Here is a 24,852-nt window from a genome sequence, read left to right as displayed (position 1 = left end):
TCCACGTGCCTGTATGACCTCCCTACAACGCCTAGGCATGCTCCTGATGAGGTTGCGGATGGTCTCCTGTGGGATCTCCTCCCAGACCTGGACTAAAGCATCCGCCAACTCCTGGACAGTCTGTGGTGCAACGTGACTTTGGTGGATGGAGCGAGACATGATGTTCCAGATGTGCTCAATCGGATTCAGGTCTGGGGAACGGGCGGGCCAGTCCATAGCTTCAATGTCTTCATCTTGCAGGAACTGCTGACAAACTCCATCCACATGAGGTCTGGCATTGTCCTGCATTAGGAGGAACCCAGGGCCAACCGCACCAGCATATGGTCTCACAAGGGGTCTAAGGATCTCATCTCAGTACCTAATGTCAGTCAGGCTACCCTCCAAAGAAATGCCACCCCACACCATTACTGACCCACTGCCAAACCGGTCATAATGTAGGATGTTGCAGGCAGCAGATCGCTCTCCACGGCGTCTCCAGACTCCATCACGTCTGTCACGTGTGCTCAGTGTGAACCTGCTTTCATCTGTGAAGAGCACGGGGCGCCAGTGGCGACTTTGCCAATCCTGGAGTTCTGTGGCAAATGCCAAGCGTCCTGCACGGTGTTGGGCTGTGAGCACAACCCCCATCTCTGGACGTCGTGTCCTTATACCACCCTCATGGAGACGGTTTCTAACCATTTGTGCAGACACATGTACATTTGTGGCCTGCTGGAGGTCATTTTGCAGGGCTCTTGCAGTGCTCCTCCTGTTCTTCCTTGCACAAAGGCGGAGGTAGCGGTCCTGCTGCTGGGTTGTTGCCCTCCTACGGCCCCCTCCACGTCTCCTGGTGTACTGGCCTGTCTCCTGGTAGTGCCAATAATTTCCATCTATTGTTTATTCCATTTGCACAACAGCATGTGAAATTGATTGTCAATCAGTGTTGCTTCCTAAGTGGACAGTTTGATTTCACAGAAGTTGGATTTACTTGGAGTTATATTCTGTTGTTTAAGTGTTCCCTTTATTTTTTTGAGCAGTGTAATTAACATATTATTGAAGTGGTTTTCCTATGAAAAAAGTTAATTTTAATCAATAGATCTTTGAATAATAATAAGTTCCACAATTGGATGTGAATAATAAAATGTTCCTGTTCCGAGATAATCTTATAAATGTGCCCCTGCTGTGTACTGTGTAATGGCTGTGTCTGACCGTGCAGGAACATGGTCTGATCATACCACAGCTCCTGGGCAGTGGGGGAGCAAAAGAGTATACAGACATTACAGCCGGGGATCATAGCCGATTATTTGTTTGAGGTAAAACATTGCTTAAAAACAGGCAGGGAAATGCTTTACCTCACAAAAAGAATCAGCTGTGATCCCGTGCTGTAATGTCTGTATACTCTTTTGCTTCCTCCCCTGCCCAGGAGCTGTAGTATGATCAGACCATGTCCCTGTATGGTCAGACACAGCCATTACACCGTACACAGCAGGGGCACATTTATAAGATTATCTCGGCACGGGAACATTTTATTTAATCACATTGTAGCGCCGGCGTCCCTGCCCTCTGCTAGGCAGGGACGCTGTTCCCCTCACCTCCCTGCTCCGTGCCCGGCGTCCTCCTCCCGCTCTGCCTGCAGCGCGCGCTCCTTCCCGGCCACTGTGCTTAGGGCGCGAGCGCTCTCCCTCCCTCTTAAAGGGGCCGCGCGCGCCGTCCTAAGGAGTCCCCGGCCAATGGCCGGAGGACTTCACCATATATAAGGCACCTCCTCCAAAATGGAGGTGCCCGAGCAATGTTGTTGCACTGTTCACTACTCTGCTTCAGCCCTCAGGTCCCGTTGCCAGTTACCTGCCAGATACCTGCCAGATTCCTGCCAGCCTGGTGTCTTTTCCTGCCTGATATTCCGCTACCTGCCTGCTAGCCTGAGGTCCGACGGTCTGCCTTACAACTCCTGTCAGTCTGTCTAAGGACCTGCTTGCCCGCTCACCTGGGAGCGCACTTCAGCTACCTGCCTGCTTGCCTGAGGTCCGACGGTCTGCCTTCCAACTCCTGTCAGTCTGTCTATGGACCAGCTTGCCCGCTCACCTGGGAGCGCACATCTGCTACCTGCCTGCTAGCCTACCTGGAGGCTCCGCTGTCACGTGCTGTGACCACCTGCCTGTCCAGTGACTCCTGTCCGCTCACCTGGGAGCGCTCATCTGCTGCCTGTCCGTTAGCCTACCTGGAGGCTCTGCCGTCACGTGCTGTGACCACCCGCTTATCCAGAGACTCTCGCCCGCTCATCTGGGAGCGCTCATCTGCCGCCTGTCTGTTGGTCTTCCTGGAGGCTCCGCCGTCACCTGCTGTGACCACCCGTTTATCCAGAGACTCTCGCCTGCTCACCTGGGAGCTCAAGTCTACCATCAGCCGCCACAGGTCGTACCAACCCTTTACCCAGAGACTGCCCCGGTCACTTGCCGTGACCATCTGCCCGTTCACCCAGAGACTGTCCCGGTCACTTGCCGTGATCATCTGCCCGTTCACCCAGAGACTGCCCCAGTCACTTGCCGTGATCTCCTGCCCGTTCTTCCAGAGACTGTCCCGGTCACTTGCCGTGACCATCTGCCCGTTCACCCAGAGACTGTCCCGGTCACCTGCTGTGACTGCCTGCCTGGTCGCCACCCGCTCCCTTACAAGGACCGCCCCCTTGTATAGTAGCTCAGAGGTTCCGCCTCCCAGACCCGTTACAGTTTGCTCGGGCCATGGAACCCGGTGGCACCCAAGCTCCCTCGCTCTCGGACCTCTGTCATGAACTGTCCCGTCAGAGGTCCCAACAGGAGTCCATCCTGGGTCACCTGCGGAATGTCAATTCTCGCCTGGACACTCTGACTGCTCCACCAGCAACCACCGCCAGTGCCATGACTCGCAACCCGGCAGCTCCGCTGCCCACCAATATCATGGTATCCTACCCCGGACCCCGGCTTTCTGCACCTCCTCGCTTCGGAGGTGACTCCGCCCAGGCTCGGGGCTTCATTAATCAGTGCACCCTGCACTTTGAACTATTGTCCCACCAGTTTAACTCCGACCGGGCCAAAATTGCCTTCTTCATGTCCCATCTCACCGGGGAGGCCCTGGCCTGGCTAAATCCTCTTTGGGAGAGAGGAGACCCCCTGGTGTCCGACTTGCCTGCCTTCCTCACGGCTTTCCGGAAAGTCTTCGACGAACCCGGACGGAAGACCTCATCCGCATCATCTCTGCTACGCCTCCGTCAGGGAAGTCTCACCATGGGCCAATATGCCATACGGTTCCGTACCCTTGCCTCGGAGCTGGCCTGGGATAACGACGCTCTGGTATCCGTCTTCTGGGAGGGTCTGTCCGGCCGTATTAAAGATGAACTTGCCGGTCGGGAAGTTCCTACCACTCTCGATGACCTAATAACTCTTGCCACCCGGATTGACCTACGGTTCCAGGAGCGTGCCAAAGAGGTCACCCGTGAGAGGAGGTTTCCATGTCTAGCTCCTACTTTTCAGAAACCCGTCACTCCCTCCGTCTCTCCCCAGGTACACTCTCCTGAGCCTATGCAGGTCGACCAGACCAAGATGGTCAAAACCCGTCAGGACTTACGCCGTGCCGAGGGGAGCTGCTTCTACTGTGGCAGTAAGGAGCACCGGATCCGTGCCTGCCCAGAGAGGTCGGGAAACGCCTGTGTCTAGGTTCGCTCAGAGAGGTCGACCTAGACAAGAATAAATCCTCTCCATCTCTGCTGCTGTCAGTTTCAATCGTCTGCGGGGAGAACCGTTATTTCGAACTAGCCCAACTGGACTCTGGAGCAGCCGGGAATCTTATTTCACAGTCCCTGGTAGAGAGATACCGCATCCCCACCAAACCTCTGGCTGTACCCTTGTCTGTTGCTGCCGTGGATGGGGGTCTCTTACCACACCCCATCCAACTCATCACCGAATCCATTACTCTGCAGGTGGGAATGCTGCATTCTGAGAGTATCTCCTTTCATGTTCTGCCTGGACTCTCTCACGCCCTCCTGCTAGGTCTACCTTAGCTCCAGAGACATGCACCCGTGCTTGACTGGCAGACCGGAGAAGTCCTTCGCTGGGGACAGGACTGCCATAAGACCTGTCTGGTTCCCGTTCATCCCGTCCGTCCTTCTCCTACCCCAACTAATCTACCTGGACTTCCGATTCCTTATTGGTCTTATGCTGATGTCTTTAATAAAAAGGAAGCAGAGACACTACCCCCTCATAGACCATACGACTGCCCTATCGACTTGTTACCCGGTACTACTCCTCCCCGTGGGCGTATTTATCCATTATCCGCTGCTGAGACCCGGTCGATGTCCGAATATATTGAGGAGAATCTGGCCAGGGGATTCATCCGGAAATCTACCTCCCCGGAGGGAGCAGGCTTCTTCTTCGTAAAAAAGAAGGACGGCTCTCTCCGTCCCTGTATAGACTATAGAGGTCTTAACCAGATCACGGTGAACAATAAGTACCCCCTTCCGCTCATTCCGGAGTTATTTGATCGTCTGAGAGGGGCTAGAATCTTCACCAAACTGGACCTTCGTGGGGCGTACAACCTGGTTCGTATCCGTCAGGGGGATGAATGGAAGACGGCATTCAACACCCGGGACGGCCACTATGAATATCTGGTAATGCCCTTTGGTCTCTGTAACGCTCCTGCCGTCTTTCAAGAGTTGGTCAATGACATCTTCCGGGACCTTCTCTACTCCTGCGTAGTGGTGTACCTGGACGACATCTTGGTCTTCTCTCCGGATCTCCAGACTCACCGGAGGGACGTTCGTCAGGTCCTGCTCAGGCTCAGGCAGAATCACCTCTTCGCTAAATACGAGAAGTGCCTCTTTGAGCAGACCTCGCTTCCGTTTTTGGGCTACATTATTTCTCAGACCGGCCTACGAATGGATCCAGAGAAATTGTCTGCCATCGAGAAATGGCCTCGACCGGAGGGGTTGAAGGCCATTCAGCGGTTCCTGGGCTTCGCCAACTACTACCGCCTCTTCATACCACACTTCTCTTCCCGGACTGCCCCAATTTCCGCGCTCACCCGTAAGGGTACTAATCCCAAAGAGTGGCCGCCCGAAGCAGAGGAGGCCTTTCTTTCCTTAAAACAGGCCTTCTCTTCCGCCCCGGTGCTGCATCGCCCGGACGGCAACAAGCAGTTCTTCCTGGAAGTTGACGCCTCCTCCTCTGGAGCCGGAGCGGTACTTACTCAAAAATCATCTTCCGGGAGGATGGTAACTTGCGGCTTCTTCTCTAAACTCTTCTCCTCCTCTGAACGCAATTATTCCATAGGAGACCGAGAGTTATTGGCCATCAAACTGGCATTGGAGGAGTGGCGTTACCTGCTCGAGGGGGCTCTTCACCCGGTAATAATTTACACTGACCACAAGAACTTGGCTTACCTCCAGCATGCCCAGAGACTTAACCCGCGCCAAGCCCGGTGGTCCTTGTTTTTTGCTCGCTTTGATTTTGTTCTTCATTTTCGCCCGGCTGACAAAAACGTCAAGGCGGACGCCTTGTCTCGATCCTTTCTGGTGTCTGATCTCGAGGAAGATCCGAAACACATCATCGATCCCGCCAGAGTAATGCAGGTGGCTCCCGTGAGTCTAAATCGTCTCCCTCCCGGAAAGACGTTCGTATCAGTACCTGATCGGGAGAAGATCCTTCACTGGGGTCACTCGTCTAAACTAGCTGGCCATGCCGGTCAGAAAAAGACCCTCCAGCTTATTACCCGGCACTACTGGTGGCCTACCCTGCACAAGGACGTAATAGACTTTGTTTCTGCCTGTGTGTCCTGCGCCCGCAACAAGGTTCCGAGACATCTGCCAGCCGGTCGCCTCCTTCCGCTCCCAGTACCTGCTGCCCCCTGGCAGCATATAGCAATGGACTTTATAACATACCTCCCAGTCTCTGCCGGTTGTACGGTCATTTGGGTGGTCGCTGACCGCTTCTCCAAGATGGCTCATTTCGTTCCCCTGCCAGGCCTCCCGTCTGCACCCGAGCTAGCTAAAGACTTTATTCATCACATCTTTCGTCTTCATGGCCTGCCCCTCCACATCGTGTCGGATCGTGGGGTACAGTTCACCTCACGCTTCTGGAGAGCCACTTGTAAACTGCTAGATGTCACCCTGGACTTCTCTTCCGCTTACCACCCACAGTCCAATGGTCAAGTGGAGCGGATCAATCAGAACCTGACCAGTTACCTCCGACACTTCGTTAATGCCCATCATTCTGACTGGGTGGATCTCCTACCATGGGCCGAGTTCTCTTATAATTATCACGAGAGCGAATCCTCCTCCAAATCCCCGTTTTTTGTAGTCTTCGGTCAGCATCCTCGGATTCCTTTTCCTGTCTCCACCTCTGTGGACAACCCGGCTGCGGAATCTCTCGTTAGCAAATTTTCCTCCATTTGGGAGAGTACCCGATCCGCACTCCTTCAGTCGTCCGAACGGATGAAAAGACACGCTGACAAAAAACGCCTGGATCCTCCACAATTTCGTCCCGGAGATAAAGTCTGGCTCTCATCTAAATATGTCCGACTCAAGATACCTTCTTACAAGTTAGGGCCTCGGTTCATCGGTCCCCTGGAGGTCATCAGTCAGATCAACCAGGTGGCCTATAAATTGAAACTCCCGGCCAATTTACGGATCCCTAACTCCTTCCATGTATCTCTCCTCAAACCTGTGGTACTTAACTCTTTTTCCAAGTCTACAGGTACGCCTCCTGCTCCGGTTTCTGCTGAGGACGAGTTTGAGGTAGAGAACATTCTTGCCACCAAAAGGGTAAGAGGAAAGACCTTTTTTCTAGTAGATTGGAAGGGGTTTGGTCCTGAGGAGAGAACGTGGGAGCCCCGGGAGAACATCCATGCCCCTCTCATCCTAGCTAAATTTCTGTCTGGCCTAAAAAAGGGGGGGCCTAAAGGGGGGGGTACTGTAGCGCCGGCGTCCCTGCCCTCTGCTAGGCAGGGACGCTGTTCCCCTCACCTCCCTGCTCCGTGCCCGGCGTCCTCCTCCCGCTCTGCTGGCAGCGCGCGCTCCTTCCCGGCCACTGTGCTTAGGGCGCGCGCTCTCCCTCCCTCTTAAAGGGGCCGCGCGCGCCGTCCTAAGGAGTCCCCGGCCAATGGCCGGAGGACTTCACCATATATAAGGCACCTCCTCCAAAATGGAGGTGCCCGAGCAATGTTGTTGCACTGTTCACTACTCTGCTTCAGCCCTCAGGTCCCGTTGCCAGTTACCTGCCAGATACCTGCCAGATTCCTGCCAGCCTGCTGTCTTTTCCTGCCTGATATTCCGCTACCTGCCTGCTAGCCTGAGGTCCGACGGTCTGCCTTACAACTCCTGTCAGTCTGTCTAAGGACCTGCTTGCCCGCTCACCTGGGAGCGCACTTCAGCTACCTGCCTGCTTGCCTGAGGTCCGACGGTCTGCCTTCCAACTCCTGTCAGTCTGTCTATGGACCAGCTTGCCCGCTCACCTGGGAGCGCACATCTGCTACCTGCCTGCTAGCCTACCTGGAGGCTCCGCCGTCACGTGCTGTGACCACCTGCCTGTCCAGTGACTCCTGTCCGCTCACCTGGGAGCGCTCATCTGCTGCCTGTCCGTTAGCCTACCTGGAGGCTCTGCCGTCACGTGCTGTGACCACCCGCTTATCCAGAGACTCTCGCCCGCTCATCTGGGAGCGCTCATCTGCCGCCTGTCTGTTGGTCTTCCTGGAGGCTCCGCCGTCACCTGCTGTGACCACCCGTTTATCCAGAGACTCTCGCCTGCTCACCTGGGAGCTCAAGTCTACCATCAGCCGCCACAGGTCGTACCAACCCTTTACCCAGAGACTGCCCCGGTCACTTGCCGTGACCATCTGCCCGTTCACCCAGAGACTGTCCCGGTCACTTGCCGTGATCATCTGCCCGTTCACCCAGAGACTGCCCCAGTCACTTGCCGTGATCTCCTGCCCGTTCTTCCAGAGACTGTCCCGGTCACTTGCCGTGACCATCTGCCCGTTCACCCAGAGACTGTCCCGGTCACCTGCTGTGACTGCCTGCCTGGTCGCCACCCGCTCCCTTACAGGGACCGCCCCCTTGTATAGTAGCTCAGAGGTTCCGCCTCCCAGACCCGTTACACACATTCAATTGTGGAACTTATTATTATTCCAAGATCTATTGATTTCAATGTACGGTAGTTTGTTTGTGGGAAAATCCCTTTAATTATGCAATGGGCAGTAGAATTACAGAAATTCCAGGACATTCCGTAAAAAAAGGACACTTTTTTGCCATGTCTGAAAAAAAAGATTTAAAGCGGCCATGATATTTTTGAAACTGAAGAAACTTATACAGCTTATTTTGACTGTAATTATCATCATTTTACAGTTTACAGTAGAGCTAATGTCCTCAGATCAAAATTATGGGCTGTAGACACGGATCACTATAATCATGATGATTTATTATAGTTTTCCAATGTGTCCTTAAAAAATATTGTCTGTCCATGATATTTTAATACTTTGTCTAGAAAAACTGAAAAGTCAACTTGGCAATCCTAAGGGGCACTGAATGCAAGCTCAATCTGATCATGTGCGCTTTAACACAGTTTCTATACAATCAGTACCCACACCCCCATTTGATGGCATAAAAAGAAGTCCAATTTTAAAGTTGTGTTTTTACTAATTAAGAGACCAGAAAGCCACTGACAGACTACTCCCCTGACAGCAGATAATCTCCTGAATAACAAAAGGGTAGGCTGCTACGTCTCAGTGTCCGCCCCCTGGGGACGTACACTCCCAAAAAAAGTGCACGGCAGAGCTCACGTTCGCTCTGCCATCATCATTGCGGTATATGGCCCCCATCACAGCATAAATCCGGATCCCGTTTTGCGGGGAATTTTAGGACATATGTCCCGACGGGGACACAGAACGCAATGTCAAAGCACCCTTACCTTTTATCTTAGATTCTGTCTGCTAAATGGCCACAGTGTGAATGTACACCTATGCATTGTACTTAAGCCAACATAAGCTCTTGCTCAATTTTTTTGTTTAAGTTTTTTTTGCACTTTGTATATATAGTAGCGTGGCTCCCCTTTTTGGGGCTGTTCATTTTGTTTATATAGCTTTCCACAGGCAGGTGTCTGAACAGTCAGGACCCCGTGAAGCTCTTCCCTTATCTATTTTGATGTCTGTTGACACATAGTGAAGTGAACTACAAGCGATATGTACCATCCCGATTGGGTACAGCTTGTTGTGGTGGGATGGCATTAATGCTTTTTTGGACAAAAGTGTTAACTCAGTACTCATTGTTATTTACATGTACTGTACTATTGCTATTTATTCATTTACTTAGTACAGGATATTTGCTCACGTTGTTTTAATTTTAGGTTTTATCTGCTAAATGGCCACAGAGTAAATGTACACCTATGCATTGCACTTAAACCAACATATGTTCCTGCTCATTTTTTGTTTTGTTTTGATTTAGGTTGTTACCTGTATATAGAGAGATTGATCTACATATTGGTAAAATGTCACTTACGTCCACACTGCAGAGTAGATCATTGAAGCCCCATACGTGATTGGAGGAGCAGCAGAGAGCCTTCAGCACGCCCAGCCATTCTGAGCTCAATATTGTACAGCAGGCGGTCAGCTCAGCACACAGGTTAGATATATCATTGATCCTATAGAAATGAGAAAATACATTAATGCTGCTAATTGGATAGCAAAGCAATAATGACCTATGAATCATGAGCTGCAGAGGTGGAGGTTCATTGTGTATTCACATCACGTTTCATGACACTGAGGTCAATTAGTGACCAAATGAAAAGATTGATATCATAGACTATCGACATCAGCACAGCAAAAACTATAATGCAAGAAAAAATACAAGTGTGAACGTTGCATATCTTTTAGAACTATAAGGTTAAATTCCCACAATGTACATTTGTTGCATTTTTGATTGGGCAGATTTTCTGCGGCATTTCTTCACCAATTAACTCAATTAGGTTACTTGCATTTTTTTGCTGCAGTTTTTGTTTGCGTCTTATAGTCCGCAGTCAGTAAAAGAGCTACTGACTGAGTGCTTCCTTAAATAAAATGGTAGAGCATTCATAAGCGCTGTGCTCCTACGCCTGAGATAATCAACTGCGTAGTTCTCTCGATCTGTGTTATTAATGCTGAGCAGGAGACTAAGCTGCGCTTGCTGGCAGGTTAGGTAAAGCGTTCCTCAACATGAGGGTTAATGGAAGGGATCTTTGGTGCACAGGTTGAAGAAAAATAAAACTGCAAATTGAGATTCTGGTTTGGCTTTTATCTTAAGTCATGTGACAAGGCTCGTTAAAGGGTCGATATTGACTTTTAGGATTGCTACTTCCTATAGGTGGCGCTAGAGTTCTAGTCCTCTTCCTCTCTGAAGAGACAATTTGCATATAAAAAATAAAATTGTCACATGTAGATAATAAGTTGTACAGATGGCTAAATTGTGTATTAGAAGTGTAAGTGGCATAAATGAAAGACATTGCACATGCATGACATTAAGCACATAGTTGATCCACAATAAATGTACTTGTGCTCTTTATGAACTTTGGTACAAGAAAACCAAAGTAAACTGTATTGAGACCTGGTTATGTCACTATGGGGACTGTATATAATGCCCTTTATTTTTTAGTACAACCCTCCTAATACTTCTACCACTTTAAAATAAATCATTACCCCCCTCTTCTACCCTAGAGCATTTAAAAAGAAGCGCAACTGTAGACCACCAACAATAGTGACATTTCCCCCTCCACATCTTTACATCATAGTGTAGTTTAAATATTAATATTTTTTTTCCACTTTCTGCCACCCAAACCTGGGTGCATCTTATATTCGGGTGCGTCTTATAATCTTATGGAAAAATACGGTACTTTTTTATCAATACCGTGGTGCCATAGCACAGAAATTCTCAATCTTTGACTTGTCAGAAAATTAAGGTAAAATGCTAATATCTTGGTCAAAAAAATGTTGAAACTGAAAAATGTTGTGGTTTTGTCATGATTTTCAAAAGACTTTGAAAACCCACAATAGTACTGTGGCACCCCAGGGGTCTGGTTTCCACAGTAACGGCAGTGTTATGTCTGAGAGCAGGTGGGAGGTCTCTTGGTCAGGAATCCTATGCATGCCACACCTCCTGCCCAGTCCTGGGAGGGGAAGGACTTCCCCTATATAAACCTGGGGCTGAGGCAGGGTTAGGGAGTTCAGAGGGAGAGTTCAGCCAGGAGGGCTGACAGGGAGCTGTGGCCCCGGCTGGGCCCAGCTCCTGGGCCATGCCAGAAGTAGAGAAGAGAAGCAGCATAGGAAGAAACAACAGGAGCTCTGTGGGAGCAGTGTTACAAAGAGTCAGGGGCTGGCAGCTGCAGAGCTCGCCCTGACTGAGAAGATTTCTTACCGGACCCGGAGTCCGAGGCTGTAGGGACTAACTCCTACCCAGCAGCAGAATCCGTCAGGCAGGGGATTTCAGGTCCTCTGGCCAAGAAACCCGAAGGCACGGTCACACGCATGGGACCAGCACCGCCGTCGTGGAGCGGAAGCTACTAGAAGGCCCCGAGTCACCGGCCATACGGGTGAGCACCACACGGTACACTCAGGGACGTGGGCTACTTATACTCGCTTCTAGCAAGGTAGCCAGAAGAGTATCGTTAGTTTGGGAGGCCTACAACTCCGCCTGGCCAGGGGAGATCCCATCTGCTCAAGGACTGACCAGGCCCCAACCGCTAGCCAGTACTCCGGGAGGGTCTATCCTTGTCACCAGTAAAGACCATGAACTACACCGCATCGTCTCTGAGTGGTTCCTGCTACCCCCATCATCCACGTCGGCTGCCCTGAGGCCATACCCCTCCCGTTGGGGGTTATACCATCCACGCTGCACCATCCTTCCACCGGCCTCAGCGGTCTGCCCTGCAGCGGCAGCTCCATAGCTGCATTCAACGGGTGGCGTAGTCGTCCATCATCTACCGCTGATACAGCGCCACTTAGTCTGACTCCCTGGGCACGGACCGGATCACCGCCACGAGACTACAACCCTCAAGAGATCCGGCTCCGGGTAAGCTCCCGCGTGCTCAACGCTGCGCGACACAGGCCCAGGGGCGCGTCAGTACCACGTTAGGAGGGCACTGTCAAATTATACTACAAAGATCTGCATTGGTTTGGACCAACCTGCAGTGAAACTGAAGAATCTTCTGGTGGGCCCTGGGGCACTGAGGTCAGGGCCGACCAATCGTGGATGCAGAGGAGGCCCGCCAGTAACAGCACCGAGGATGCATATTCAGTTGAAATGTATTGCGATGCAGAAAGCCACGGTTTCCCTGCATTGCAATAATTAAAATGTCAACCGCCATCAGAGGTTGGCAGCTGACCTCAGCGTGCATGACATCACATCCCATCCCCGTGTGCATAATATTGAGCAGCAAGAGGACGTTGCTTGTCGTTGGAGCGCAGACTAGTAAGAAGAGGTTTTTTCTGTGCTGCAGAACAGCGGCAGGATGGGGGACATTATAACTCATTGGGGCCCAGGATGGGAAATATTATTAAATAAAGAGCCGGGATGGAGGACATTATTACAGAAAGGGGCTCAGGATGGAGGACATTATTACAGAAAGGGGCCGAGGATGGGCCCGCACAAGTTTGGCTCAGAGTACACAGTGCACAAGTGCGGAATTTGAATGCAAGGATTCAGGTGACGTCGCCGCAAACACGGGGAGAGAATTCAAATTGAGTAGGCGGCGACCATCATAACTGAATGCAGTGAAGAACACCCCTATGACTGAACGAGCAAGTAAGATATAACTTGTTTTGGACATATCATTATATTGTCGATTTTCATGAAAAAATTATGTTAGTGATGCACATGGCATCACTAACAACAACCTGGGGACAGTTTACATGATACAAATAACATGACAGGTTCCCTTTAACATGGATATTCCTGCTGACAGGTTTCCTTTAAAGGAATAAGAAAACTAAAATTTGTTTAAATCTTTTCATACCATGGCATTTCATGAAATTTCCCTCTTCCCTGGTGAGGTTCCTAGAGTGTTGGACCCCTTAAGTTTCAGTTTGCCATTATCCTCTACAGCCACCATTGCCTAAGACGCCACCACATTATTGAGCCTCAAGAATGTAGATTCTTTTAGCTATTTACATCGAGATATGATAGAATTTGAATCCTTTTAAGGAGGTATTAAAACCTCTTACAGTGCTGGCCAAAAGTATTGGCACCCCTGCAATTCTGTCTGATAATACTCAGTTTCTTCCTGAAAATGATTGCAATCACAAATTCTTTGGTATTATTCTCTTCATTTAATTTGCTTGCAAGGAAAAAACACAAAAGAGAATGAAGCAAAAATCAAATCATTGATCATTTCACACAAAACTCCAAAAAAGGGCTGGCAAAAGTATTGGCACCCTCAGCCTAATACTTGGTTGCACAACCTTTAGCCAAAATAACTGCGAACAACCGCTTCCGGTAACCATCAATGAGTTTCTTACAATGCTCTGCCGGAATTGTAGACCATTCTTCTTTGGCAAACTGCTCCAGGTCCCTGATATTTGAAGGGTGCCTTCTCCAAACTGCCATTTTGAGATCTCTCCACAGGTGTTCTATGGGATTCAGGTCTGGACTCATTGCTGGCCACCTTAGAAGTCTCCAGTGCTTTCTCTCAAACCATTTTATAGTGCTTTTGGAAGTGTGTTTTGGGTCATTGTCCTGCTGGAAGACCCATGACCTCTGAGGGAGACCCAGCTTTCTCACACTGGGCCCTACATTATGCTGCAAAATTTGTTGGTAGTCTTCAGACTTCATAATGCCATGCACACGGTCAAGCAGTCCAGTGCCAGAGGCAGCAAAGCAACCCCAAAACATCAGGGAACCTCCGCCATGTTTGACTGTAGAGACCGTGTTCTTTTCTTTGAATGCCTCTTTTTTTTTCCTGTACACTCTATGTTGATGCTTTTTCCCAAAAACCTCTACTTTTGTCTCATCTGACTAGAGAACATTCTTCCAAAACGTTTTAGGCTTTCTCAGGTAAGTTTTGGCAAACTCCAGCCTGGCTTTTTTATGTCTCGGGGTAAGAAGTGGGGTCTTCCTGGGTATCCTACCGTACAGTCCCTTTTCATTCAGACGCCGACGGATAGTACGGGTTGACACTGTTGTACCCTCGGACTGCAGGGCAGCTTGAACTTGTTTGGATGTTAGTCGAGGTTCTTTATCCACTATCCGCACAATCTTGCATTGAAATCTCTCGTCAATTTTTCTTTTCCGTCCACATCTAGGGAGGTTAGCCACAGTGCCATGGGCTTTAAACTTCTTGATGACACTGCGCACGGAAGACACAGGAACATTCAGGTCTTTGGAGATGGACTTGTAGCCTTGAGATTGCTCATGCTTCCTCACAATTTGGTTTCTCAAGTCCTCAGACAGTTCTTTGGTCTTCTTTCTTTTCTCCATGCTCAATGTGGTACACACAAGGACACAGGACAGAGGTTGAGTCAACTTTAATCCATGTTAACTGGCTGCAAGTGTGATTTAGTTATTGCCAACACCTGTTAGGTGCTACAGGTAAGTTACAGGTGCTGTTAATTACACGAATTAGAGAAGCATCAAATGATTTTTCAAAGGGTGCCAATACTTTTGTCCACCCCCTTTTTTAGGTTTGGTGTGGAATTATATCCAATTTGGCTTTAGGACAATTCTTTTTGTGTTTTTTTCATTGAAGACAAATTAAATGAAGAGAATAATACCTAAGAATTTGTGATTGCAATCATTTTCAGGAAGAAACTGAGTATTATCTGACAGAATTGCAGGGGTGCCAATACTTTTGGCCAGCACTGTATATGCCTCCAATATAAGAGCCTAATGCAATTGATCTATTTTTGAGCAGGTATTAAAGGAAGTTCAAGCACTTTTATACCCTGAATTGACTCCTGACCTTACTCACAGAGAATCAGTAGCATTGAAAAAACTTGGTTCTATGAATGATGTAGTATTTTGTCAAGCAGATAAAGGAGTTAATACTATGCTACTTTCCAAAGAATATTACAACGTCAAAGTACTTAGTTAATTAAATAATACCACAGACACTCTACTACCAAAATATTCTACTTCTAAATATTAAACCTAAGATAAAAACAAAATGAGCAAATACCCTGTAGTAAGTAAATGAACAAATAGTAATAGTAAATGTAAATAACCACACCTATGTATTGCACTTATACCAACATATGCTCCGGCTCATTTTTTGGTTTTGTTTTAGCTTTTTTGTACTCTGTACAAACAGAGGCATGGCTGCCACTTTTTCGGCTGTCCATTTTGTTTATATAGCCTTCCACTGGCAGGTGTCTGAACAGTTGGGTCTGAGTCTGCTGACACATAGTGAGGTGGACTACAAGAGTTGGGTACACCTTGTTGCGGTGGTATGGCTTTTACTATTTTTTGATCAAAATAATGTTAACTAAGTTCCCTATGTTATTTATATCTACCATTGCTATTTATTAATTTATTTACTACAGGGTATTTGCTCATTTTGCTTTTACTTTAGGTTCTCTTTTTTAAATGGCCACAGTGTGAATGCACACTTATGCATTGCACTTATGCAAACATATGCTCTGGCTCATTTTTTTGGTTTTGTCATAAATATAAAAGTCAACTATAGTCATTTGTACGTAATCATGTTGAGAATGGTATGCGATCAAAAAAACAGACAGAGAAATTGTTCACAAAGTTTCCACAAAACCTAATTGGTATTTCATTACAAAACTGTCTATGACAGCTACTCCAGGTCGCCAAATAGTGCAGGAGTGGAATTGTTTTGCAACAATAAGGTTACAAAGGTATTGAGACAGCTCACTGGTTTTACCCATGATGAGATGTTTTTTGTGTGGCACCTTGGTAATGAGACCTTTTTATAGGCCATCAGTTGAGCCAGCTGATATTATTTTTCACTAAGTGGCAGAATTGCTTTCTTATCACTGATAAATTTCAGCTGGTGTCAATACTTTCCATGGCTTTTTGCACCTCTCTTTTTTCATGTATTCAGTATTTTTCCCACTGTCATTTCTCATTATTACACATAATTTAATTTTGGACATCTATGGTTTGATTTCTTTGCCTGTGTGGATTGGATCAGTTGTTACCGACATCTGGTAAGAATCGCATGTCAATAGCACCTTTAGAGATATATTTACTTAGAAAATTGGTGCTGTGTTCAATATTTATTTCACCCACTGCATTACTATTTAAACTAAAGTTTGAAAGTAGAGTACCACCAGTTCCACTAGCCAGAGGGCGAGTCCTGCTATTCATGAGTCCTTAGCATTTTGACTGTGCCAAGCCTTATTTTTTTTCTACACAGTTTTGATTATGGGTTCTATGTAACTAGTAGAATTGCTCTAAGGATGGTTGAAGGTGTTTATTGTGCTGTATGAAGGGGGTAGCATTACTTGCATTGTGGAGGGTGGTAACACTCTTTGTCTTTGCTGCATCAGAGCAGTGCAGTGACAGCAGTGACACTGAATTGAGGGATCCAGCCAGCTTCAGAGCAACGCTTGCAAGCTTTTTTGGAAAGAGCCTGTAAGTGCTGCACTTCTTGCTCACTATTTGATAGACTTAATCATAAACTTGACATAAACTTTCGCTAACATTGCTATTTACTTCTATTGCAGTTCAGTTATTTATACAGGCATTTTCCCTAGTGATGTTATTGTAGTGTAATATGCTGAAACCCAAATACATTTGCTTATAGGGGTTGTCCACTATGGAGGACAATTTATTTATTTATTCATTTATTTATTTATCTATTTTACTTAAATGCATTTACTTGGGGCTAAAAAAATTTTTTGCACTTGGGTTTCATCAAAAAAATTGCAACACTTGCCTTTTATAACCCCTGTGTTGTAGTAATGCTGGCAGTAGAATGAGTTGAGTAAGAATCCATCGGTCAACCCACTATGATGGTCTAATGGAGAGTTTCTACTCAGTTTTTTCTTTTTCTGAGCTCCTCTCAGCAGATTTATGACCACAAACCACATCAAAGATTATTGTGCAGAGAAACAAGAAGCTTTAGAAAGCCAAATGGTATAAGTTTTATAAAAATTGCAAATTGCAATTTTACAATTGCAAAATGATTTTTGTCTCCAGATCCATGCATTTAAGAAAAAAATGTCCACAAAGCAACCCTTTAAGATAGCAATGTGTTACTTATCCGGGAGGTGGAACCTCTGTGCTGCGGTGCAAGGAGGGACCCAGAGGGGCGTAACTAAGTATAAACTCGGACCGACCCAGATCGTACGGCGGCTAACGACTCCGTGACCTGGGAGGGACCGAGCCGAGGGACCAGGTGCTACTCTGGGGACGACCTTGTAAGAGAGCAGGTGACTCCCACGGGTCAGATGACTGGGACTGACCGGTATAGCGGATGGGCACAGCAGGCAGGCTGATGAGTGGTCCTGGTGGATGAACTGGCAGACACGGCAGGCGACAGGCGGGAGCCTCTAGGTAGGCTGTCAGGTGGTCACGGCAGGTGACAGGCTGGAGCCTCCAGGTAGGCTGACAGGTGGTCACGGCAAGTGACGGCAGGAGCCTCCAGGTAGGCACGGCAGATAACAGACAGGTAACAGGCAGGTGCTTCCAGGTAAGCGGGCTGGCAGACATGGCAGGAACCGGGCAGGTAACAGGCAGGTAACAGGCAGGTAACAGGCAGGTAACAGGCTGGCAGGACTAGTAGTCAGGCTAGCAGCGGGACCTGAGGGCTGAAGCAGAGGTAAGTAACACTGTGCAACAACTATTGCTCGGGCACCTCCATTTTGGAGGAGGTGCCTTATATATGGGAGGACCCTCGGCTATTGGCCGGGTACTCCTTAGGACGGCACGCGCGGCCCCTTTAAGAGGGAGGGAGCACGTGCGCACCCTAAGCACAGTGCCCGGGGAGCTGCCGCACCGGCAGCAGGAAGAGGAGCGCTGGAGAACGCAGAGCGGGGAGCGCGGGGAGTGAGGAGGTGAGTGGGACGGCGTCTCTGCCTGGCAGGGGGCAGAGATGCCGATGCTACAGTACCCCCCCCCCCCCTTTACGCCCCCTCTTTTTTAGGCCAGAAAAAATTTTTTCAAGGAGAAGCGGGGCATGAATGTTCTCCCTGGGTTCCCAAGTTCTCTCCTCTGGGCAAAACCCCTTCAAATCCACTAGAAAAAGGGTCTTTCCTCTTACCCTCTTAGAGGCCAGAATGTTCTCTACTTCAAAAACGTCCTCAGCGGAAACCGGAGCAGGGGGAGTACCTGGATTGTTGGAAAAAGAGTTAAACACAACTGGTTTGAGGAGAGATACATGGAAGGAGTTGGGAATCCGTAAGGTGGCCGGGAGTTTTAACTTATAGGCCACTGGTTTGATTTGTTTAAGAACTTCAAATGGACCGATGAACCGAGGATCCAACTTATAGGAGGGTATTTTGAGTCGGACATGTTTGGAAGAGAGACAGACTTTATCTCCCGGGCGGAATTGAGGCGGATCCAGAAGTCTCTTGTCAGCATGTCTCTTCATCCGCTCGGAGGACCGAAGAAGTGCGGACCTAGTATTTTCCCAAATGGTGGAGAATTCGCTGACAAGAGCCTCCACGGCAGGGTTGTCCACCGAGGCGGAGATGGGAAACGGAATCCGGGGAAGTTGACCGTAGACCACCAAGAACGGGGATTTAGAAGTAGATTTGCTCTCATGGTTGTTGTAGGAGAATTCGGCCCATGGTAGGAGCTCCACCCAATCGGTATGGTGAGCGTTAACAAAGTGCCGGAGGTAGCTGGTAAGGATTTGGTTGATTCGCTCCACTTGGCCATTGAACTGTGGATGGTAGGCGGAGGAGAAATCCAGGGTGGCATCCAGTAGCTTACAGGTAGCTCTCCAGAAACGTGAGGTGAACTGAACCCCTCAATCCGACACAATGTGGAGGGGTAGGCCATGGTGACGGAAGATATGATGGAAGAAATCCTTGGCCAGCTCCGATGCAGATGGGAGACCAGGCAGAGGGATGAAGTGAGCCATTTTAGAGAAGCGGTTGGCGACCACCCAAATGACTGTACAACCGGCAGAAACAGGGAGATCAGTAATAAAGTCCATGGCAATGTACTGCCACGGGGCAGCAGGTACGGGAAAAGGCAGGAGGCGACCGGCTGGAAGGTGTCTGGGAACTTTGTTGCGGGCACAGAACGAACAGGCCGAGACGAAGTCTACCACATCCTTGCGCAGGGTAGGCCACCAGTAATGCCGGGTAATGAGCAGGAAGGTCTTCTTTTGGCCAGCATGACCAGCTAGTTTATATGAATGACCCCAGTGAAGAACCTTCTCACGATCTGGTACTGCTACAAACGTCTTACCGGGTGGAAGACGAGTCAGATCCAAGGGGGCCACATTCATCACTTTGGAGGGGTCGATGATGTGCATAGGCTCCTCCTCTTGATCGGAGGACAGGAAGGATCGGGACAAGGCGTCGGCTTTATAAATTCTTGTCCGCCGGGCGGAAATGTAGGACGAAGTCGAAGCGGGCGAAGAACAAAGACCACCGGGCCTGACGCGGATTGAGTCTTTGGGCATTCTGGAGATAAGCCAGGTTTTTGTGATCCGTATAGATGATCACCAGGTATAGAGCGCCTTCAAGCAGGTAACGCCATTCCTCCAGCGCCAATTTAACGGCTAACAGTTCTTGGTCTCCTATGGAGTAGTTGCGCTCAGACGAGGAGAAGAGTTTGGAGAAGAAGCCGCAGGTTACCATTCTCCCGGATGAAGACATTTGGGTGAGCACAGCTCCGGAGGAGGAGGAGGAAGCATCCACCTCCAGGTAGAACTGTTTGTTGCAGTCCGGACGGTGCAACACTGGGGCAGAGGAGAAGGCTTGCTTTAAGGAAAGAAAGGCCTCCTCAGCTTCGGGCGCCCATTCCTTGGGATTTGCTCCCTTACGGGTGAGCACAGATATGGGAGCAGTCCGGGAAGATAAGTGCGGGATGAAGAGACAATAGTAGTTGGCGAAGCCCAGGAATCGCTGAATCGCCTTCAACCCCTCCGGACGGGGCCACTTTAGGACAGCAGAGAGATTCTCGGGATCCATTCGTAGGCCTGTCTGGGAGATAACATAGCCCAGGAATGGAAGAGAGGTCTGCTCGAAGAGGCACTTCTCGAATTTTGCATAGAGGTGATTCTGCCTGAGCCTAAGCAGGACCTGACAAACATCCCTCCGGTGTGTGGGAAGATCCGGAGAGAAGACCAAGATATCGTCCAGGTACACCACCACGCAAGAGTAAAGAAGATCACGGAAGATGTCGTTGACCAATTCTTGGAAGACGGCAGGAGCATTGCAGAAACCGAAGGGCATCACACGGCATTCAAAGTGACCGTCCCGGGTATTGAATACCATCTTCCACTTGTCTACTTGACGGATTCGGACCAGGTTATACGCCCCACGTAGATCCAGCTTGGAAAAGATCCTGGCGCCCTTAAGGCGGTCAAACAACTCTGAGATGAGCGGCAGCGGGTATTTGTTTTTGACCGTGATTTGATTGAGTCCTCTATAGTCAATACAGGGACGTAGCGAGCCATCCTTCTTCTTGATGAAGAAGAATCCGGCTCCATCCGGGGAGGTAGATTTCCGGATGAATCCCCTAGCCAGATTCTCCTCAATGTACTCCGACACGGCCCGGGTTTCGGCCGACGACAACGGGTAAATACGCCCACGGGGTGGAGTGGCTCCGGGTACCAGGTCGATCGGGCAATCATATGGCCTATGAGGTGGCAGTGTCTCTGCTTCCTTTTTGTCAAAGACATCTGCATAGGACCAGTAAGGTGTCGGTAAACCGGGTAGATTAGCCGGGGTGAGTGGAGGACGAACCGGGCGGACCGGTACCAGGCAGGTCTTAGGGCAATCCTGCCCCCAACGGAGAACTTCACCGGATTGCCAATTCAGCACAGGTTCATGTTTCTGAAGCCAGGGTAGACCTAGCAATAGGGAGTGAGAGAGACCGGAAAGCACATGGAAGGAGATCCTCTCAGAGTGCAGCATTCCCACCTGCAGGGTTATAGGTTCAGTGACGAGCAGGATGGTCACCGGAAGAAGTCTTCCATCCACGGAGGCGACTGCCAATGGTTCAGCCAGAGGTTTGGTGGGACTGGAGGTTTCCCAGGGACTGGGAAATGAGGTTCCCAGCAGCTCCGGAATCTAGGTGCGCAATTTCAAAGTAGCGGTTCTCTCCCCAGGAGATGGAGACAGACAAAGTCAGGGAAGGAGAGGGTTTACTTTTGCCTAGGATGACCTCTCCGAGCGGTCCTAGACACTGGCGTTTCCCGGCTTCATGGATGAAGTGCTCCTTACTGCCACAGTAGAAACAGCTCCCCTCGGCTCGGCGTGACTCTTGGCGAGATTTGACCATCTTGGTCTGGTCGACCTGTATGGGTTTGGGCAAGCGTGCCCGGGGAGTTGCTAATTGAGAGGCAGGCTTCTGGAAAGTAGGAGCAAGACGAGGAAATCTTCGCTCCCGGGTAGTCTCTTTAGCACGTTCCAGGAAACGGATGTCAATCTGGGTAGCTAGCGACACCAGGTCATCCAGGGTGGTAGGAATGTCCCGACCGGCTAACTCGTCCTTAAGCCGACCGGAAAGACCCTCCCAGAAGATGGACACCAGGGCCTCGTCCCAGGCAAGCTCAGAAGCGAGGGTACGGAACCATATGGCATATTGGCCCACGGTGAGACTCTCTTCGCGGATACGAAGCAGGGAGGAGGCAGTAGAAGATTTACATCCTGGTTCATCGAAGACTTTCCGGAAAGCAATGAGGAAAGACGATAGATCGGACACCAGGGGATCCCCTCTCTCCCACAGGGGGTTTAGCCATGCCAGTGCTTCTCCAGTGAGGTGAGACATGATGAACGCCACCTTGGCCCGGTCGTAGGGAAACTGATATGCCAAAAGTTCAAAGTGCAGGGTGCACTGGTTTATGAAACCCCGAGCTAGAGCGGGGTCGCCTCCAAAACGAGGAGGTGCAGAAAGCCGGAGGTCTGGGTTGGATGCCGTGGTATTGGTGGGCAGCGGCGCTGCCGGATCGGGTGTTGCTCGACTTGAGGCGGACACAGGTGGTACAGACAGCATGTCCAGGTGAGTGTTGACAGACCGCAGGTAGGTCAGGATGGTTTCCTGTTGGGATCTCTGACGAGAAACCTCCTGGTACAGGTCAGCAAGCGAAGGGGCCTGGGGGCCACTGGGTTCCATGGCCCGAGCAAACTGTTACGGATCCGGGAGGTGGAACCTCTGTGCTGCGGTGCAAGGAGGGACCCAGAGGGGCGTAACTAAGTATCAACTCGGACTGACCCAGATCGTACGGCGGCTAACGACTCCGTGACCTGGGAGGGACTGAGCCGAGGGACCAGGTGCTACTCTGGGGACGACCTTGTAAGAGAGCAGGTGACTCCCACGGGTCAGATGGCTGGGACTGACCAGTATAGCGGATGGGCACAGCAGGCAGGCTGACGAGTGGTCCTGGTGGATGAACTGACAGACACGGCAGGCGACAGGCGGGAGCCTCTAGGTAGGCTGTCAGGTGGTCACGGCAGGTGACAGGCTGGAGCCTCTAGGTAGGCTGACAGGTGGTCACGGCAAGTGACGGCAGGAGCCTCCAGGTAGGCACGGCAGATAACAGACAGGTAACAGGCAGGTGCTTCCAGGTAAGCGGGCTGGCAGACATGGCAGGAACCGGGCAGGTAACAGGCAGGTAACAGGCAGGTAACAGGCTGGCAGGACTAGTAGTCAGGCTAGCAGCGGGACCTGAGGGCTGAAGCAGAGGTAAGTAACACTGTGCAACAACTATTGCTCGGGCACCTCCATTTTGGAGGAGGTGCCTTATATATGGGAGGACCCTCGGCTATTGGCCGGGGCTCCTTAGGACGGCGCGCGCGGCCCCTTTAAGAATGCCCGGGGAGCTGCACGCGCCGGCAGCAGGAAGAGGAGCGCTGGAGAACGCAGAGCGGGGAGCGCGGGGAGCGAGAAGGTGAGTGGGACGGTGTCTCTGCCTGGCAGGGGGCAGAGACGCCGATGCTACACAATGGAACTGGGGTGTACTTAGTTTAGAAAGAATTAAAAACACAGCTGTAACAGGCATGGAAATACATTGAGAATATGTTAGACCTCATTTAGATATCAGTGAATCTTCTCGTATGCAACAAAAAAAGTGAGATTTTCAGAGATTTTTATAAGTGTTTTGGATCCAATATTCATCAGTGTTTGATCACCAGAACAAAAATCGCAAAGTTTCTACCTATTGCAATGTTAAAAACAGTACACAGATGGTGTCCTTGTGCTGTCCATGATTATAAAGGACCCTTAGACTTGTATGGGTGATTTTGATCTGTGACTCAGCTCAAAATTTTACAGGTGTTTGATTTTTTTTGCGGACACATAGTCCATGAAAAAACATGGTCATGTGAACAGTACCATACACTATAATGGTCATCTGTTCTTTGCACAAAAAATGCAGAAAGTACACATATGTGAAAAAAATGTTACGTGAATGAGGCCTTAGAAGGCAAGAGAAAACTGTGATTATTGATATATTTATACATGGGTATTGGCGTTGATTACATCCATGAATATCTACAAATATCTGAAATATAATCTGTCATCATAAAAATTCCTATAAACAATCATTTTTTTATGTTTATTTTTAATTTTCTTTGTCCCATCTCCACTTGGATGTCCTCCTGCAACGTCTGCTTCGGTCACCAGGTGCCGCCATTCTGCATGTGACTCTGGTATTGGCAGTGCCATGCTCAGCTGGACTTTGGCACTGCCATAAAAATAAAGGAGCGGCAGTGATTGACCCCAACTCCATTCACAACTTAGTTCTTTGAATCTGTGTGGGTCCCAGTGGATGGACCTCCAACGCTCGAGAAGTTATCCCCTAGCCAATGGATAGGGAATAACTTCCAAATTTGAGATGCCTATGACAATTTTCCATAGAAATCAATTGTTACTTTTTATAACTGGCCAGGAGAATGTGATAATGTTTCAATATATTAGTAATGATTGAAAAATGTATTCGCTTTGATGAAGACAAATGGGCTCAGATCTTACCTTTCTGCATCCTGATGCCCCATACAAACATTCATGAGGACATTACAGACAAAACTGTAGCGATTTGCAGCATTTTCACTGAGGATCTTTCCCAGCATCATGTGATTAATGTTATGAACAGAAGGGTTTTCAATAAAGTCTGCCATAAAGTCTGGATCCCACAGCACATTGGAGTTGGAGGGCTGTATGCTGCTGTATATTGTCTGCTTTACCTTGGAACAAGCGCTGCTGGAGAGGACACAACAATGTAGAAAGAGGGTTATTGCTATTAGCATTAATTAGGCTGGTTCTACTGTAGAACGTAACTTACTGTTTACCTAAGAAATAACATTGTGTCACGCCGATCTCTGAACCTGCCATTATATAGCGACCATTACAGAAAGCTCCCAGTGGAAACACAAATATGTAGTGAAGATAATGGCTAGCTGAAATCTCATTAATTTATTGACTTAAGGTAATGGGAAAGGTTTCTATCAACCAGAATGGATTTATTGTATTTTTCTCATACCAAGGACTGTGATAGCAAAATTTATAGGAGACTAATTCTATAGCCAGAGGATCAGTTGAAGTCAATTAACGTATTTATGTGATATTTTTTGGATTTTTTCTTATATAAGGGAATGATATATATTATTCGTATTTATTATTTTTTTTATTTGGACCAAAGGAATTATTATTAATTTACTTGTATGGGAGAGTTATCTAGGCATAGTGTCTGATCTGTGTAGAAGGCATTGTTCAAGGAGGGGGAGGAGAGGATCTGTGACCATTTC

At 49.0% G+C, this 24,852-nt stretch overlaps 1 protein-coding gene across 1 annotated transcript in view; it reads right to left on the bottom strand.

Moving 5' to 3' along the window:
• The window catches only part of MED12L (mediator complex subunit 12L), a 981,938-nt gene that overhangs the window by 221,438 nt on the left and 735,648 nt on the right, over nucleotides 1-24,852 (bottom strand). Inside the window, exons 22-23 of the mRNA XM_073674721.1 lie at nucleotides 24,080-24,307; nucleotides 9,494-9,635 (exon numbers count right to left, since the gene is read on the bottom strand). Of these exons, the coding sequence (XP_073530822.1) occupies nucleotides 9,494-9,635; nucleotides 24,080-24,307 (370 nt within the window). The remainder of the gene's footprint in view (nucleotides 1-9,493; nucleotides 9,636-24,079; nucleotides 24,308-24,852) is intronic.

The sequence above is a fragment of the Phyllobates terribilis genome, unplaced genomic scaffold, assembly GCF_046119375.1.
Source record: "Phyllobates terribilis strain yellow unplaced genomic scaffold, ASM4611937v1 Scaffold_3__8_contigs__length_932513732, whole genome shotgun sequence".
Taxonomy (NCBI): Eukaryota; Metazoa; Chordata; class Amphibia; order Anura; family Dendrobatidae; genus Phyllobates; species Phyllobates terribilis.
This window is presented reverse-complemented; position numbering and strand designations above follow the sequence as displayed.